This window comes from Melospiza melodia, chromosome W, assembly GCF_035770615.1.
Source record: "Melospiza melodia melodia isolate bMelMel2 chromosome W, bMelMel2.pri, whole genome shotgun sequence".
NCBI classification, from domain to species: Eukaryota; Metazoa; Chordata; class Aves; order Passeriformes; family Passerellidae; genus Melospiza; species Melospiza melodia.
The window spans coordinates 9408696-9428123 of record NC_086225.1 but is presented as its reverse complement, the minus strand read 5'-3'; the positions used below and the strand labels follow the sequence as shown (position 1 = coordinate 9428123).

General features: G+C 42.9%; 1 protein-coding gene and 1 long non-coding RNA gene across 2 annotated transcripts in view; both read left to right on the top strand.

The window, feature by feature from the left end:
• The window catches only part of LOC134431491 (uncharacterized), a 449031-nt gene that overhangs the window by 397064 nt on the left and 32539 nt on the right, over positions 1–19428 (top strand). The gene's annotated exons all lie outside the window — the stretch shown is intronic.
• LOC134431413 (ubiquitin-conjugating enzyme E2 R2-like) overlaps positions 10973–19428 on the top strand; it is a 35627-nt gene continuing 27171 nt past the window's right edge. The window contains exon 1 of the mRNA XM_063179429.1: positions 10973–11059. Coding sequence (XP_063035499.1) covers positions 11036–11059 — 24 coding nt within the window. The 5' untranslated portion in view covers positions 10973–11035. The remainder of the gene's footprint in view (positions 11060–19428) is intronic.

Genomic DNA, 19428 nt, shown 5'->3' with positions numbered 1-19428 from the left:
GATAGCTCAGCCACCTCAGATGGCATAAAATCAGCAGGATGGCTTCTGTGGCAGTGTTGGAAACAGAAAAGTTTTAATAAAAGGCAAAATAACAAAGCTCTTTACAGAGAAAAACCGAGCCAGGGCAAGAGGTTCTTGCTCCTGGTAAAACATCTCACAAAAGTGATTAATTCCTTGGTTCTCTTCTTTTTCTGATAAATTGCTCAGGTGGGACTTTTTGGCTTCTGTCCAATTGGCTATCCTTAAGTTTGAGGTGACGTCCCCAAGGTCCTATGAGGTGTCTTTTTACCTAATTGAGGAGAGAAACTTCTGGGCTTTTTTCCTTTTTTAAGGAGACAAAGGATAATTTTGTCACTCTGTCAACAGGGGGCACATTCCTACAACAAACCAGAAGTACGAGTACTAATAAGGATGCCAGGAAGTAAGGCAGTAAAAGAGGAAACAAAGTTACTGTGCTGGTAGCAATATTCTTAAAATATGTGTTAGTGTAACTTAAAAGTTGAAGTTCTTGTGCAGTAGCTGTAAATGCCTATAAAGGGCTGAATCTTCTTCCGGGATAATCTATTTGTTACCAAATATGTGAAATATCACAATCAGACTCTCCAACACTAAAATTGTGTTAAAGACAGCATAATTTATTCAGGCCTGAGGTGCACGCAGGGGATTCTAACCTAATGTATGTTGCTATTGAGTAAGAAAGTGGCACAGACTCCAAGAAGGCTGATTTTCACAACAGCAGCTTTAATACAAAAAACTCTTCTCTTTTTATAGACAGTTCCAATACATTCCACTTGATTGGCTAATTAACAAAAACACTTTCCTCACAAACAGTCCTTGAGAAGAACAGAAAAACAGAGTAGGAAAACACCACGTGCAGGTTGTTTATAATAAGTTATCATTGTTTCTCTACAACTCTCTAAAAGTCTAACAAGTTTGCTGTGAGAAAACTTATCTTGTTTTTTCACTCTCTGACCAGGCTGTCACATCCACAAATGTGGACACATGATTCTACAAGAGGGTTACTTATATACAGTCGCTACATGCATAGTACAATTAACCTATTATCATAAATCCCACTCCATGTTCCCTGAGATTCAGTCCTTTGTTTTGTCTATCACTGCATTCTTGGGCCAGACGTGTTCTTATCTCCCAACTGTCCTTGCTGGAAGTAGCTTTCACAGGCCTTGTTTCTCTGCTAAAAGTTTCACAGGCACAGTAGAAACTGAATGAACCCTTTTTGTATCAATTCCCCCCTTTGAAACTTTAAAAATTCCTCAAGGGCATTCAATAAGTTTAAATTCAATTTCTATCTATAGTTGCATACATCCTCACAAGATCATGATTGATTATTCTATGAACACAGGTAATAAGACTAGTAGTTACTACAATAATTACTATAATAGCAATTATAATTATGATGGTTTCTAGTATTCCAGCCATCATCTCAGCAACTATCCCCCTATTTCTTGAAGAATTTTATTAAGCCAATTAGTTTCAAAGGCCTTTAGGATAGCCTTTCTATCTTCAGCAGATTGTCACATTTTGTCCTTAAGAAGGCCATCTCCCCTTTGCCTACATCTCTTCTTCTCATCTAAATGGTTGGTGATGTATGCTTTTGCTATTGCATTATATTGCATTCCTCACGGAATAGGTTCCCCAGCTAAACCAGGGATAGGGAGGCAGGCTGTAATGCTGGACAGTTTGTGCATCTTACCTTGAGTTGAAGTAAATATTAAGTTTTCTTAAACCCTCCCCACCTAAAGACAAAAGATTCCCATAAACATTAGCCTATGCATTTCACTACTTGTCTACAAATATCTTTGAAGTTTTCACCTGCAGAGGTCCAGTGTTTTCCACTGTCCACTCTGAATCGAGACCCTTCTTAATTCTGGTGTGATGAATCCAGGAATTAAGTCCTTTCACTTTCACTGCCATTCTTGTAGTCACCAAAACAATATAAGGTCCTTTCCACTGTTTCTGGTGTATACTTGATCTCTTGGATGAAATGAATGAACTGGGCTCTAGGGTAAGAAATTCTGAGACAAAGATAAACCTTCTCATTCATTTCCCCAACAAAATTGCTTACCAAGTTGCTACAGCATTTTAAATACTAAATGAGGTCCTCTATCAGATTACTTCCTTATAGGCAATCCAAACCCTGATGACTTCCTTAGACTTGTTGGTGTGGCAGGGAAAAGCTTCTGGACACCCAGAAAAGGTATCTACCAACACTAAGAGATACTTGTATCCTTGTTGATGTGGTAGCTCAAAAAACTCAATTTACCAGAAAATTTATTTTGGGCTTTTAGATAATTAGCTAATTTTAAATCTGCCTGACTATACCCAGGAATAACTTCTACTTCTGGAAGTGAAATAGGTATTAATGCCAGGATACCTTGTTGTGCAACCTTTCATGCAGTATTATCTGCAAGTCTATTTCCTATGCAAATTTGAGAATTCCCACATTGGTGTGTTAATCAGAAATCCCTGTGTTGTTGAAAGACCTCTTTCTTTCCATATAGCTCCATGGGCATGAACAATGCTAAAAGCATATTTTGAGTCAGTCCACATATATTTACCCTTTTTCCATCTGTGTCCTGGTTTATAGCAAATTTGGGAGAAAACCTCCAAAAGGTGCCCCTCCAGAAAGCAAACCCAAACCCCCCCTTCCCCCCCCCCCCCTCCAACCAGTTTGGGAAGGATTCCTCAGAAAGAAGTGGAAAAAACCTGTTTATTTAACAGGCAAAGCACCCCTCAGCACACAAAATGACCAATAACAGATGACAATATTCTATCACTGCTCTGAAAAAGATGACAAATTCAGAAAGTCTCTCCTGGGAGTGGTTGCTCTGTTATCAGTCCCTCCAGCACTAGGAATGGCTGCTGCAGGCCACAAGGTGCAAACTCTTGATGTTTCCCAGGTCCCAGTCTGGAGCAGGCTTGAGTGGTTCCAAGAAAGGGAAAGAAAAACAGTCCAGGGAAAATTTGGACTGCCTAGCTAAACTAACTAACAAGCAGAAGCAAAAGCAAGAGCAAAGCAAAAGCAAGAGCAAAAAGCAAAAGTGGCACTATGTACTGCCCCGTCTGTGTCCCGCTGACTGTTGGGGGAGTGAGCAGACTGATAACTGATAACAAAACAAAACAAAACTTTGCTCTTCAGAGCCAGTCTTGAAGGCACAGAACATAATATCCAGCATAAACAGAATAGATGACTGGGAATACAAGCATCATAATGTCACCCTAGGACAAGCTGTCAATTCCAGGGCCTTTCATGATGCTGTGAGCTCTGCCCTTTGTGTTGAGGTGTCCATGAACAGCGGTGCAGCTTTTATTACCTTGGTTATCATGACTACTGCACAGCCAGCTCCTCGTTTTCCATCTTCCACCAAGCTACTTCTGTCTGTAAAGAACTCTTATCTCTGGGTCATCACTGGGTGTGTCTTGTAGGTCTGATTGACCTGCATCTGTAAGCAATCATGGGTTAGTTGCTCTTCTTGCATCAAGGTGTTTAGGTACACATCAACTCCACATCTTCTTGCTCTGTTAAAACAGTCAGATATTTCAGCATACATCTTGGGGAAAGACAGGGAGCCCCCCTCCCCTCCCTTTTGGCCCAATAAAGTGGTTATGGTGTGAGAGGTGTATATTACTATTTTTTGTCCCAAAGTCAATTTTCTGGCCCTTTGGATGAGAACAGTCGCTGCTACAGACAGCAGGCATACCTGGCTAAATTGTTGAGTTATTTTGAAAAGTACCCTGCAGGCCTCTTGAAGTCCTCTACCTTCTGAGCTAGAACTCCAAGGGCCTAATGCTGTCATTCATGTACAAAAAGCTCAAAAGGCTTTGTTAGACATCAGGGCTATCTTTAAGTTACAGATTGCATGTTCACTCTCAGGCCTTTTGGGACATCCTTAATTTGAGACCATACCTCCCAAGAATGCTGTTAAATCTTGGCCAGTCTCAGGTTGGGGTATCTGGCAGATGGCCTTCTTTCTGTCTGTTCCCAATTTCTGCTGTCCAGGAATTATTTCAAACCCTATGTAGGTAACTTGCTGTTTCATGAACTGAGCTTTTTCCTGAGGTACTTTGTAGCTTCCTTGGCCTGGCAAATTTAGAAGACTGATAGTCAATTCCATGCACTTTTCATTAGTTTCAGTTGCTAGTAAGATGTCCTCAACCTACTGCAGGACCAATCCTTTGGGATTCTCCCTCTTCCAAATCTCTAATTCTTTTGCCAATTGATTCCCCAAAAATTGGTGGGCTAATTTTAAATTCTTGTGGTAATACAGTCCAGGTAAGCTGAGTCTTCTGACCAGTTCTGGGATTTTCCTATTCAAAGTGTGAAAAACACGTTTAAACCCCTGTGAAAATTTAAAAAATTTGATAAAGGACAATAGGAGACAAGGACCATAGAGCAAAGGTTATTACAGCCAGATGCATCTTGGCACTTAGCCAAGACCACACTGTTATCTTTGTGGATACCCCTTAAATACCTTTTCCCTTACATCAGCCTGTTGCATATTCGTAGACCCTTATGCATAGTAAACTTTTCCCCAAACTAGTTTACATGTTCCAAGAATTGTTTAGCATATCTCCTCCTTGGATCTGCCTTTTTAGAGCATGCTTATTCCTTGGTTGCGGTTTTAGTCCATTCTTATCACCTTCAATTTTTGGGCCTTGGTCTACACTGTCTTCAGACAGTGAGTGCTGATAGTTGGTGAAATAAACAGGGCCAGGAGACTTCTTCTCCTTTTTAATGCCTTTATTAAAAGTGATCAGCTCAGGATTGGGCAGCTCGGCAGGGCTGCAGTCTCCCGTCATCTCTCCCAGGGCGACCCAGAGGAGGAGGATATGCGCAGCTTTGTCCACTAGGGGCAGAGCTGGGGATCAGGTCCTCGTGGGAGCCTTTTAGGGCGTAATGATCCCTTCGTTGTTACTTTTCCCGGCCCTGTCCCCCTCAGTCTCGGCGCTGGGGACGATTCCCATGGTCAGGGCGAGAGGGACTCCGAAGGTGTTCCGCATCTCTGCAGGCTCAGCACTCGGCTCCTCACGTCCAGACATCACTCCAGTCTCTCAACTCTTATTTGGCTCGTTGTTTTTGGGGTTTTCCCAGTACGTTTGGAGCCGTAGTCCCCCACAGCATGCTGGTCCTGGAGTCACTTTGCATAACCCCCCCCCTCCCAGGTCTCTTCTCCTCACTGTTTGGGAAGGTCCCCACCCGTTACTGTCTCGGAGAAGGGCCATTACCTCGCCCCAGCCAGGGCTTTTACTAATACAAAAACAACCATTAACAACAACGAGCCGTAATTACCATAATACAAGCAGCAGCCCAGCAATAGTCTTAGCTTTTTTCTCACAGAAAAAAATCAACTGAATTTTTGTTCATCACAGTTGGCATATCTGTAGCAGGTGTCTTCTTCATATGTTCATTGGATGTTATCCCATCCAAGCAGGCATTTTAACACAAGCATACTTATATCAGCTATTTCACTACTATGTCCAAGCTTAATTAACAACAGAAATAAAAACTATATCTTTATAACAAAGTTATTTTAACACTACACTTATAAAATCCATTTTAATATTTGCAAAAATCCAATATTATAATATGTATCTATAACAATAGGCAAAAATGCCCTAACTTTACTTATTGAGAGGTATCCATAGAAAGCATCCTTCAGATTTATTACTGTAAACCACCGATGACATTTTGTTAACTGGCAAAATGGATCTGTTATATTATGATTCACATTCTATCACTAATCCCACTTCCCTGAAATTCTCTGTTAGACTCTGGATTCCCCTTCAACTTCTAATTTTAAAGGATATTGTTTCTGCCTGACCGGTTTTGATATGGGTTTTAGGGTCATGTAACATGCAGGGGATTCTAACCTAACATGGACATGTGATTCTACAAGAGGATTACTTATATACAGTCACTACATGCATAGTACAATTTACCTATTATCATAAATCCCACCCCCTGTTCCTAGAGATTCAGTCCTTTGTTTTGTCTATCACAACATTCTTGAGCCAGATGTCTTCCTCTTATCTCCCAAATGTCCTTGCTGGAAGCAGCTTTTGAAGGCCTTTTTCCTCTGCTAAAATTTTCACGGGCACAGTAAAGATCAAATTGACCCTTTTGTATCATGTTGAGTATAGCATCAGGGGAGTTTATTCTTTTTCTAGGGACTATAAGCATGATATCTATTAACTGGGGAAGGGGGAACGGGTTGAGGACTGTCATCTCTACACACTGAGTATGTTCAGTGGTGTCAAAGAGCTATGGTGAGCAGGCAGCTAAAATCAGGACACCAAAATAAGATTTCTTCAGCTTAAGCTCAGCTAGAGGAGTTAAACATAAAGTGAATGCAGTAATGGTAGGGCATTTGTAGGCAGGGGGACTGACTTTACTCCTCCTAAATTAGTTTGTCTCACTGTATCTGACCTAACAACAAGCTGCCCTAAAACTCTTACACTCTCTAGTATCTAGTAGACTGGCTGAAGTAAGCTCAGATAGCTGATTTGCCTTACATCAGTGAAATCGTGGGATGTAAATGGTTCTGTGAGCTACTGCTTTATTTAAAAAAATATAAAAATTATTGCCTAATTTGGTCTCTTTGTCTCAACAGATGTTATAAATGATCAAATCGTGAGCCAAAATTATCAAAAATTTAGCAAAGATTTATTAATTTGTCTGCGAGACCGAAGTTCAGTCTTCGAAACCACTACAGCCAAAAAGACAGCGTCAAGACCGGGATCGGCGCTGGGTGAACTCAGATCTGATCTCCCAAGTGTCAAAGTGCCCCCTGTTCACCCTCACAGCTTTGCACAGCAAGGTTTTATACAGTTTATTCTGCCTGAGGCAAAGATGACCGAATTTTCTTTGTGTCTCTTCACATGCATTGCTGTTGCTTTCCATGTGCAGAGGTGGACAAAAGCCTCATCCAGGTGTGCCATTGGTGTCAATCAGCTCTGGAGAAACCCTGTATTCAGATGTATCAGGGTGGCAGCCGCTGACTATCTCGATAGATGCAATCGGCAAGGCGATAATCGCTTTTGGGTGGCCCCTGACAACTCAGGAAACCAGCAATCATCGCCCTGGAAGCTTCTATTCTTACGTTTAGGCGTCGATGGTTATCTTAACATGTGTCTGGGAACTAGTTGAATCTAAATAGACAGCTGCTCCTGGCCAGGGTAGTCAAAAGATATGGTTTGGATTTCACAATATTTTATACCATGCATTAATAGCATGAATCATCCCCTACCATATATTACAACAGAGAATTGGGCTTTTTAGTGAAAAAAACTGATCTACAATCATGGCTGCTGCTGCATCTTTTTTTTTTTTTTTGTTCACCTAGAAGCTATATCTGTGTGGAAGACACAGGTTCTGCTAAGAAAACTTACAGTTAGCTCAACCCTGAGTTTTGTTGTGTCTTGCATTTTTAATCTCAGGCCTTGGGTTGTTTTTATTATGTGTTGGATCACGTGAAACTGCATGTAAGCACAGTGTTATAAATGATCAAATCGGTAGCCAAATTTATAAAAAATTTAGCAAAGATTTATTAGATCAATAACAAAAATAGAAATTTCGAAAAAAAGGAAAAACCACCACAGCCAAGACAGCATCAGCCCCGGGTACAGACGCTGGGTGACCTAGGGTTCCAGCTGACAGAGAGATGGCGTTTCCCCAGAGGTACACCCTGAGTGCTTCCAGTGGCCAGCTTATATACAATTTATTCTGCCTGGGACAGGGATGACCACATATTTCTTTGTGTCCCTTCACATGTAGAGTTGGATCCATACAGGTGTAGGAACAGACAAAAGTGAATCCGGAGATGCAGACGAATGTCTGAGTATCCAGGCAGAAGCTGCATTCACATGTAATAGAATGATACCAGTTCCTGAGTACCGTGATGAAATCATGTCCAGGTGCAAGTTGTGTGAGCTCCTCAAGACATTCCATTCCAGGAAGGTCCAGATGCTATCTCCCAGGTGTAGGAGCCAGAGGAAATCCCCCCCCCCCCTCAATAGGCCGGACCGTCCCATTCATATGGTAACAGACCTGATATTATCTTAACACTGTCCGGGAACTGGTTACAATAAGAATAGAACTCTGTTCCCAGCCATAGTGGTCAGAAGCATAACTTTGGATCTTTACAATATTTTATACACATATATATCTATTTCTATAGCATGAATTATCTCTACCATATACTACAATGGGAATGGGCTTTCCCGGGAAAACCCCAGTGGTCTGGAGGAATCTGTAGCTTATACAATGCAAACACTTGAGCTGAAGTGAATGTGTTCTGCCCTGGGTAAATCTTTGCTCTGCTCCCATTGTAGGGTGGCATGTAGAGCTAGGCACGTCCTTGTTGCCATAGCCATAGACACTCTCTTCTGTGGTGGTGTGGTGACAAAAGGCATTCGTTTGCTGCTCTTGGAGCCATGCCATTTGTGTAACTGACTTTGAACTGTGGGCTAGGATTGTTTATACAGATCATAAATATTTTGCTTGTGAGGGTGCTGTGGCAAATGACTGAGGCAAGGAGTCAGTGGTGCTGTAACATATCCACATAGAGTCAGTATCATGAGTAGGCATGTACAGACTGTAAAGCCACATGAGATTCTGAATTTGTTTCATAAAGGTGAACAGAAAAACCTTTTCCTGCGTATCTGGCACTCTGGCCTCATAAAATTTGGGTTGCAAGGCAAAAGCATATGCCAGTCTAAGTAAAACAGTAGCCAAGTTATCAATGGCTCTAATCCAATCTGTTTGCCTGGTCCTGTTTCTTGGAATAAAAGTTCCCATAGCTTGTCCTGTTAAACAAGGTCAGCACCCTGCATCTAAGTTGCATGGTTAAGTGCTTAAATGGAAGAGGGTGACCCAGGATTCTGCTCTCATTGTATGTGACCTGCTTTTGGGGTCTCTTTTTGTATTCTCAGTTGATTGTGAGCCTAGCTGTGGTGCAGGTGCCAGGAGATGCTTCTCTGGAGATGGCACATTAGACTGATGGGACTTTCTTGGTGGGTTGAGCAGTGCCAAGGGAAGGATCTGTGCTCCACAGTGCAGAAAGTGGTCTGTGAGTCCTTCTTTGAGGGGAGTATTTTTGTCATTAATTACTCCAGATTCAGCTTGCTTTCCTACTGGCTAGCTGTTTTAACTGCTGTGAATGGCAGAACAGCACAAGGAAGTTAATATTGTTAGGACTTCTGCAGCCTTCCCACAACTGACTTGGCTCTCAGAGTCTAGCCCCACATCTGCCTACTAATCGGAGAGGTTCGGGAAGGTAATTTTGCTGTCGTTGCCCATTAATATTTGGTTCATCAAGTTATGCTGATTTAATAAACAAACAGATGGTATTCAGACTTGGAGAATGCTTTTGGCGGCAAGAAATGTAGTATTAGGAACACAAGTAGATGGACCAGTGTCCCGGTTTGAGACAAATTTAGGATGAAACATCCCGAAAGGGTGTCTCCTCTGAAGAAGGCAGATTTCAGCAACTCCTCCTCTGCACAAGGCTCAGAAAAAATTCCCCTGGAGAAAGTAGAAAAAAGAACTGTTTATTTAACAAGCAAAGTGTTCACAGGCATGAATAGAATAAATAATGTGAAATAATAACACCTTTCGCTGCTTTGAAGCAATAGTAAATTCAGAGTCCTTCTGTGGTTCAGAGTCCTTCTGTGGGTGTTCCTTGGCTCTCTCTATGTCTCTCCCCCCCTCCCCCCGGTGCTGGGCTACAAAGTTACGACCAGTGTGGTGTGGGAGGGGGCCCCAAGCGATGGTGTTCCAGACCGGAGAAAAGCTGAAGAGTTTCAGAAGAAGAAGAAGCCACAGTCCCAGGAAAACGCTTTTGCTTTAGCTCCTAGAAAAACTAGATAAAAGCAAAGAAGAACTCTCCATCTCTTTTCCCTGCTGCAGGGCTGCGAAACTGGAAGAAAAACCCGAACCCTTATCTCTGTTTTTAAACACAAGCAGGGAAAGGAATTTCCACCACTTCCCCCGCTTCTCTCTTCGAGCTTGCTTAAAGGCACAGGACTTATATCTGCCATAAGGCAGACAGTAGGGGATTCAATACAGCATCATAAAGTCACCCTAGGACCACCAGTTTAACTTGCACAAGAAAGGCAAAAAGACCCCAACCCTTTAGATCTTAACTGAACAGGTATTCAATAATTTTTATTTTCCCCACACAGAAAGAGTAATTAAAAACTTTTGCACTGGCAAATGTAGAACAGGTCTTAATTGGTATACACAAGACAGATGATGGACCTTGGACCTGGCTAGCATGAGATTTCATAACAGGATGCCTTGGCAAGAACAAACAGCTTTCAAGATTCAAAGAAGATTAAATCAGACTGTTTTACTGGAAAAAGAAAACTACATCAACTTCTGCAAGCAAAAGGTGTTTAAAATGTATAAGTTTGTTTATGTGATGATTAACCCAGTCATTGCAGTAAAACATTACTAGTCTTCCTAGAATAAGTATATAAGCAGTTGTACTTCACAATAAATTCAGATTCTTTGACCATCACACAGTCCCCATCTCTCTCCAATCACTGATAGTCTTTTCACCTTAGCAAGTTTTTTTATCCTTCAAGTGTTTTGAAACTAGCAAGAGTGCAATTATATCTTGAGCTTCAGCTTTTCAAATCTAGCTTATTCTGTTGAACAACAGTTGTTTGATACTACTTCTTGAATTAGGATTTAGTAAATTCCTTATGGATTGTTTTCTGAGTGTTACCAGCCCAAGTAAGGCCTGGTGTTTAGATTTTTCTTGTTCGGTTAGTATTGTCTTCATAAGAAATTGTGTAGAGTTATACTGTGGGTCCACATGGGCACTGATATATAAAACAAGCTATTTAATGGACATATTGGAATTTTTTCCATGTTTTTCACTGCAATGATTGCTTGTTGATATCTTTGTTCTGTTTCATAATTAAAATATTTTGCTTTATTTTCCAGGCTCACATTAAATTTCCTATTGACTATCCATATTCACCACCTACGTTCAGATTCCTGACCAAAATGTGGCACCCCAACATTTATGAGGTAAAGTGGTTTTTAAGCTAATAATTTTTTTCCAGTATGGGAAAAGGTTTCCTATGTCCTTAATTTCTGGAAGTACTGAAGGTACTAAACATCTTTAGCCATAACTAAAATGGTTAGCTGTTTGTGTTTAAATGTCAGCTTCATGGTTGCAGAGTTAAATCTAAATGTTGTAGGAAATGCTGTTTCTGTAGGCAGGGATGGAGCCTTTGTCATACCTGCAAGTGCAGCAAGTACCCCCAGCTGAAGAATCATGTCATGGGTGTTGGCAGTTTTAGGGTATTCTTGGATCCCCTAAACTGGTGTGTGGAGTCTTGCTGTACTGGGATACTTAGACAACTAGTTGTTTGTACACCTTTCAAGTACATTTTTAATTTGAGTATATCCTACAAAATTTTGTGATGAGACAAGAAATGTTAGGGAAAAGTCTCCTGCAGCAGTTAACCTATGATAAAGGGGTTTGGACTTGGGGTGCTCCAACTGCAGAAAGAACCAGAGCTGGAGTCCAGCTTCAGGAGTCATGCTCAGCCTTGTCACCCTAAGACCAGAGTGAACAGATACCATTTGACTTAATGTCTGCTAATCAATTTGAAGAAGCCCTTAGTTCAGTGCATATATGAGTGGTGTTCAGAGTGTAACACTGGGCTATCAAGTCCATGATTGGATCATGGTACAACTACATAGCAAGTTCAGAAGGAGAATTATTTTATATAAAAGTTTTTTAGGAAGAAGCACTCCCTAGCTTGAAAACATTTTCTTCATGATGCTAAGCGTGGACTGCTTGAAGAGATTTAAAGTTGTGAAGGACTGTCTTAGGCTGGAAATGGGGGTGTGTATTCTATTCCCATCTGTTAGAGGTGGAGCAGTTATCTTCTGTTAATTGGGCAGTTTTCTTTATCCCTTCCACAAACAATCCTCCCACCTGGAAGATATCTTCTGTTAATGGGCCACTGAGTGTCACTGCATGACTGATAAAAATCACATCATCCCATTATGAGATGCTCTGCCCAGGGGGAGGAGCCAAGCATTCCTACCCAGATATAATCAGACATTTGGAACAACAGAGACAGCCTTTTCCCACTGGATTCCCAGAGGAGCAGCTGTCTTCTCCACTGGATTCCCAGAGGAAGATCAGGCCCATCTACACCACCACTGGATCTTCAGAGGAAAACTACTCCCTTCTACAGGATCACTGCTTCCACAGAACCACATCTGCCACTCCAGGAGGACAGCAGCCACCATTTATTCACACTGCTACCAACACCCTGACCAACAGGGTGTCAGGTTGTGTTCTGACTCCGTCAGTGGTTTGTTTTCTGGTTTCTTGTACTATTGCATTTGTATTTTTAATTTTCCTGGTAAAGAACTGTTATTCCTATTCCCATATCTTTGCCTGAGAGGCCCTTAATTTCAAAATTATAATAATTCAAAGGGAGGGGGTGAACATTTTTATTTCAAGGAAACCTCCTGCCTTCCTTAGCAGACACCTGTCTTTTCAAACCAAGACAGTGACTGCTGATATAATGGTGGCTCTGAGAACTTGTAAGTCATCTCACAGAGGGCTGCAGGAGGCAGCAAGCCTGTGGGGCCTGGAGAGGCCAACATCTGCTGTCTGGCCCCAGGCCCCATCTGCACTTCCACCTCATCTGGCATTGAGACCCCACGATCCTCTGGAGTTAACTTCAGTGAAGACTCTCATCTGTGGTAGATACTGCTATAGCAATCCTGCAAACTACTCATGTCAGAATGCTATTGGTGATGAATAATTGGTTTTATAGGCATCTTAAAGTGTCTAAATGGTAGGCATTATAGAACTTTAAATCTATCTTCAGGTCATAGCACTGTGAGTAGATTGATACAGACTGAGGATTATGTAGCTGTATGGTTTCCATATCCTGCCAAAATATTCTTCCTCTTGCATGCTGGAAGGGATTTTCAGTGAAACCTTCAGAGAGCATCTCCTGCTTTTTCACCTGACATTTTGAACAGTTGTGTCCTAGGAAAGCAGTGTAAGCCTGCCTCACACCATCTGTTCAACATTCTTGTGTCCTGAGAGAAGCATTAATACCTGAGCTAGTAGAGTGTGCTAAACCCTTCAATTAAAAAATTCCTGGAACTAACTCAGCTACCAATGATGTGGTGGGTTGACCTTTGCTGGATGCCAGGTGCCCACCAAGCCACTCTATCATTCCCCCTTCTCAGCTGGACAAGGGAGAGAAAATAAGATGGAAAATGACTCATAGGCTGAGATAAGACAGTTTACTAAAGCAAAAGCAAAAGGTTGCACACACACAAAGAGAAAAAAAAAGGATTTTATTCTCTATTTTCCATTAGCGAGCAATGTCTAGTTGCTTCCCGGGAAGCAGGGATTCAGCATGTGTAGCGATTGGTCTGGAAAGCATTGTAAAATAATGAATGCCCTCCAGTTCTTCTTCCCTCCTTTATCTTTTATATCTGAGCTGATGTCATATGGTATGGAATATCTCTTTGGTTAATTTGGGTTAGCTGACCTGGTTGTGTCCCCTGCCAGGATATTGCCCTCCCCCAACCTACTGATGGATGGCAGAATGGTGAAGAGACAGTGCTGATACTGTTCCAGCACTGCTCAGCAGTAGCCAAAACACTGGTGTGTTATCAGTACCTTTCCAGCTACCAAGGTAAAGCACAGCACTCGGAGGGCTGCTATGGGAAAATGAACTCCAGCTCAGGTAGACCCAATATTATTCCATTCCAGTATTATTCCACTCCACCCCTTATTCCATACCATTTGTGTCATACTCATATCTCACATAATTCAAAACATATATATCTTAACTATTCCATTGTATTTAATACTCATTACTGAAATCCCTTCTTACCAACTCTTACAACACAATCTACATTTTAAAACCATCTCTATACCAAACATACAGATTTATACATTTTCATTTACTATCTCCCATCCTTTTACAGATAGATATTATTTTCCCATTCCAATTTTAATAGATTTTTCAGATACTTATACAGTCAAAACCCATAGAAATCCATTGGTTCAATGTTCATTGCTCCCAAGTTATTAAGTTTTTGATTTCCTATTGGCTACCGATCTCTGCCTCCATGCTAATTAGGTCCTCATTCTTATCTCTCTTTTCCCAGATCAGGTGTCTCTGACTATGCCATTGGTCATATGTGGAGTTGGTGATCATAATAGTCCTTGATGGTCATTATCTTTTGTGTATCTTCTGTGCTACTTCCAGTCTGTTGAGATGTTAAGCTCATCAGACCTCACCTGGTGGACCAATCCCTTGAAAAGAAATTTCAATGCCCTTCCCCCATGGCAAGAGTGAGCAAAACTGACTAAAGCTACATAAAATATTATTGGGAAAAGGCTCCCAATATTACCAGTTAGATTGTGCCTGGGCTAGTCTGACCCTCGCTGCCGGGCCAAAGGCAGCAACTGCGGTGTATCACCCCAGAGATACCTTGGCTTGCTGGTGGTTGCAGCTGGGCACTGAACAAGTCCAGGCTTGTAAGGAACCCCGTTACCTCAGGAGGAATAGCTTCAGGCGATGGTGAAGAGAAAAAGGAGAGGATTCTGCTGGAGGGTTTAATGTCCAGAGGTTTATTCCATGGTTACAGAGGTCTGAACGTGAGGAACTGCTCCAACAGAACTCCAACCGCATGCTCTGATCACCTTTTTAAGCTCAGGGACAGGGGAAGGGGAGGTACAGGTGAGCCACCAACCAGGTGAGAGGGGCAGGGTCTCAGGGGAAGATGACACCCAGAAAGGCCAATGACCTCTGGGCACAGGGGCATCCTTTGAACTTGACCAACCACACGACGCCTTGCTGGAATGTTAAGCCTGATTGACAGGACTCACTCAGCATGGGGGCAAGGGGGAAGGGAGAGATGTATAGGCACACCTGGGAAAGTGACCTGGAAGGCCAAAATGGGACATTACAGCACACCACAACATCACCCCCCAATTTTGTTTAAAAAGAAGAGGACTGTGTTTGTGGTGCAGAATGATTGCCAAACCATGGTTGGTAAATCAGTTCTTCCTGTACAGGAGGGTCAGTGTTTTCCACTGAGGCTTCCAGGTCATCCATTGGAGCACTGAGGGCTTCCAAATGGTAGACTTCAGGAGGGGGAGATGAGCTTGAAATTAACTTGAGCACCATGCGTTTGATTAGTCCAAAAACAATGCTAAAAACTACAATAACTATAACTAAAATAAACAGCACTAAAAACACAATTTTCAGAATAGATCCCAACCGGCCCGAGAGTCCCCAGCCTTTGAACAGTCCATTCAGCCAGTTGTCAGTTTCTCTGTTGATGTCTGAGAGCCTTTGTCAAGGTAGTCCATATGTGGTTTGGGCTGCGGCACTATGCAAGAGGTCACAGGTGGGATGATCACGAGTAGGACGAGAAGCAGGCTCGGTCTCATGGCGTCTCGAGGCTACACACGAGTAGTGGGATCTAAACTGGTACAAAAACTTGAAACAAACATATATTATAAACTATTCCAGATAGGAGGCTTAAATGGAATTTCCTTCAGAGAACGCGTGCGGCGTTTTCTTCTCCAGGCAGCATGAGCAACCTGGGGTGCTTCTGTAGATTTCTCTGAGACCTTGGGAACATAGGGCTTTACCCATTTGGAAGGAACCCACCTTAAACCAGAGGGGGTGGACACACAGGCATATCCACGTCCCCAAGTAACCAATTTGTAGGGTCCCACCATTTTCCAAGTCTCAGGGTCCTTTACTAAAACTGGAGGTTTTTCTTTCATTAACCTATGATTGCTCTCCCCAAAGTGGCGTAGGATGGGTGGGTTCAGGCTGTCAAAAGAACAATTCCGAAAATTGATTGTGAATAGCGCCCTGGATAACCGGATGTGGGGAGGTTCCACCTTCAGAACCTGTTGTTGCTGGTCCAGGACCCTTTTAATATCACAGTGAGTTCTTTCTACAATGGCTTGACCTGTAGGGGAGTAGGGGATGCCAGTTTTGTGCTCTACTCCCCATTGCTGCAGGAAGCTCCCGAATTCCTTGGATTTGTAAGCAGGCCCATTATCAGTTTTCAGCTCCTTGGGGATGCCCATGAAAGAAAAAGCCTGTAAGAGGTGCTTAATAGCATCAATAGATGATTCTCCTGTGTGGGCAGAAGCATAGACCGCTCCAGAAAAGGTATCTACACTAACATGAACATATTTCTGCCGTCCAAAAGACTGTATGTGTGTTACATCTGTTTGCCACAGTTCACAACTGTTCAGTCCCCTTGGGTTTGCTCCCGTACTCACTGTAGGGAGTGCATGTTGTTGGCAATTTGGGCATGTGGCCACAATCGCTTTGGCCTGTTCTCGAGTGATGTGAAACTGACGAACCAGGCCAGGTGCATTTTGGTGGAAAAGCTGGTGGCTGATTTTTGCCTGTTCAAAAACATTTGGGAGAGTGGCCATCACTGCAGGTGCAGCAAGAGCATCTGCCCTTCTGTTGCCTTCAGCGATAAACCCTGGCAAGTCAGTGTGTGACCTGACATGCATCACATAAAATGGTTGCTCTCGGTGAGTGACTAACTTTACCAGTTTTGAGAGCAATTCGAAAAGTGCGATGTTAGACACATCTTGCAGTATTGCTTGATCTGCCCTGGATACTACTCCTGCCACATATGCAGAGTCTGTAATCAGATTAAATGGTTCTGAGAACCTTTCAAAGGCCCTAACAACCGCAGCCAATTCAGCAACCTGAGGTGAACCTTCCACCTCAGCAATGTCTGTCTCCCACTGCTGGGTTTGAGGATACTTCCAAGTCATAACGGACTTGTGGGACCTCCCGGATGCATCTGTGAAGACAGTTAGAGCCCTTTTTAAAGGTCTCCTACTTAGAGCACTTCTCAGTTTTAAGGTAAATTGAACATCTTGTTCGAACAATTTGTGAGCGGGCCGCGCTACCGAAATTTGTCCTGAGTAGGAATCCAGAGCAAACTGCAACACTTCATTTTCTTGAAACAATTGTTCCAGTATTTTCATAGTATTTTGACCTGATTTTAACTCAACTGGAATGTGAATGCACTTAAAATCACATCCTGCTAACTCCCTGATCCGGGTCCTTGCTTTCTGGATCAGTTCCGCTACCAGCTCCTGAGGCTTTGTCAGTCTCTTGGACCTTTTGTGACTGAGGAAAACCCATTCTATGATCAAGAGAGGGTCCCTCTGGTCCCAGTCCTTTTTTGGTGTGTTCTTTGCCTTAGGTGTTTGTTTTTCCTCCCACTGGAAAATAATTCCATGGAGGTGTGGCAACTTACCTAGGATGATAAATTTGAATGGCAGGTCAGGCCGGCATCGGTTGGCCTGTCTTGTGGACATTGCAATCTGAACCTTTTCTAGAGCTTTCCGTGCCTCTGGGGTAACAGACCTAGGAGCACCTGGGTCCTCTCCCCCTTTCAATAAATTGTAAAGAGGGGCAAGGTCTTCATTAGTCAGACCGAGCCATGGTCTTACCCAATTCAAAGACCCACACAACTTGTGGACATCCGCAAGGGTCTTGATCCTTGGATTGATTTCTAGTTTTTGAGGAACAATGGTCCTATTTCCAATTTCTAAGCCCAAATACTTCCAAGGTGGCATCTTTTGAATTTTCTTTTCTTGGAGCTCGAACCCTGCAACAATCAATGCATCGATCGTTAGGTCAAGCGCATGCGTGAGTAAATCATCATTGGGGGCACACACAAGGATATCATCCATATAATGATAGATGATGGCCTTCTCTGCGGCTGCATGTACTGGGGAAAGCAGGGAGGAGACATACCACTGACAGATAGCTGGAGATACCTTTAATCCCTGAGGAAGAACGGTCCAATGGTACCTTTTCATAGGGGATTCCATATTAATAGAAGGAACTGAGAATGCAAAACGCGGTGCATCGTCAGGGTGCAAGGGGATTTGGAAAAAACAATCCTTAATATCAATAACAGCCAATTTCCAATCTTGGGGAAGCATTGTTGGGGATGGCATACCAGGTTGGGGAGAACCCATATCTTCAATTACATTATTAATTTGTCGGAGGTCGCAGAGGAGTCGCCATCTCTTTTTGTCAGCTTTTTGGATGACAAACACTGGAGAGTTCCATGGGGACATGGTCTCCACAATGTGGCCCTTTTTTAATTGCTCTTCCACTAGTTCCTGAAGCACTTTTATTTTTTGTTTACTTAGCGGCCACTGTTTTACCTGAACTGGTTTGTCTGTTTTCCACTTCAGTTTTTGGGTGGGGTGCTGTTGTTCAAAGACTGCTGTACAAATATGCTGTGGAGAGTCTGGAATATCAATTGTGACACCCCACTGGGCCATTAAATCTCTCCCTAACAAAGGTTCTGAATAATCTAACACAAATGGACGGATATTTGCCAATTGTCCGTTTGGTCCCTCAAATTGAATAATGCTTTTGGATTGTCTTGCCAATTGCAGGCCTCCTACACCTCGAAGATGACCGGCAACATTTTGCAAAGACCAATGTGCTGGCCAGTCTTGTACTGGAATCACTGTGCAGTCTGCACCCGTGTCTACAAGCATCTCAATACGTTTTGACTCCCCACCCCCACTGACATTACACCATAATTTGGGTTTGTCTTTTCCAATAACTTGGACCCGGGCGACTGTGGGCCCTTGTTTTTCAGTACTTTCAGGTAAAGATGGCAAAGGGATAGCTTGTGCAACAATTTGTCCCTTGGGAAGAAACAGGGGTGGGTGGAAACAATGCAGGCCGAGAACAAATTGCTCAGGATCTGATGTTGTCATTCCTGGAGCAATTCTGATCTCTTGTGGTGTGTGTTTGGTGTCCCCAATGACGATGTACTTACAACGAATCCGGTTCCAAGTACCTTTCTGTTCAGGATTTACAGACACAAAATGCCAATCAGTGTCCTCCAGATGGAGTGACTCAGTCAGCTGCAACCTGTAAGGCTCATTGACAGAAGACGTGGTTAACACAGGATCACTTAAATCATACACAGTCTTTGAAGCACCTGCTTCACTTACACAAACATTAATATTATCGCGCGCTTGATTTGTTTTGCTACCCTTCTTCCCTTGGCCTGCTCCTTTTGTGTCTGCACGCCTGGCAGGCCGGCGCTCTCCTTTCAGTTTTTTTGTTGTTGTTGATCCCCAGGGAGGGCTTGTAGTTCTCCTCCCCTGCCATTTCGAAATTCATCAAATTCCCTTTTCAGGGGGCACTGGTTACTCCAGTGCCCTAGGTTGTTACAAAGCAGGCATGGTTTTGTGGGCTCAGCCATTGCTGGTCTCCGCTGCTGCCCAGGGTACTGCTGTGCTGAGGGAAAAGGCGCAGGGCTGGCAACGGCGACACGCTGAGGTGGTCTTGGCAGCAGCCTTGGTCTGGTGT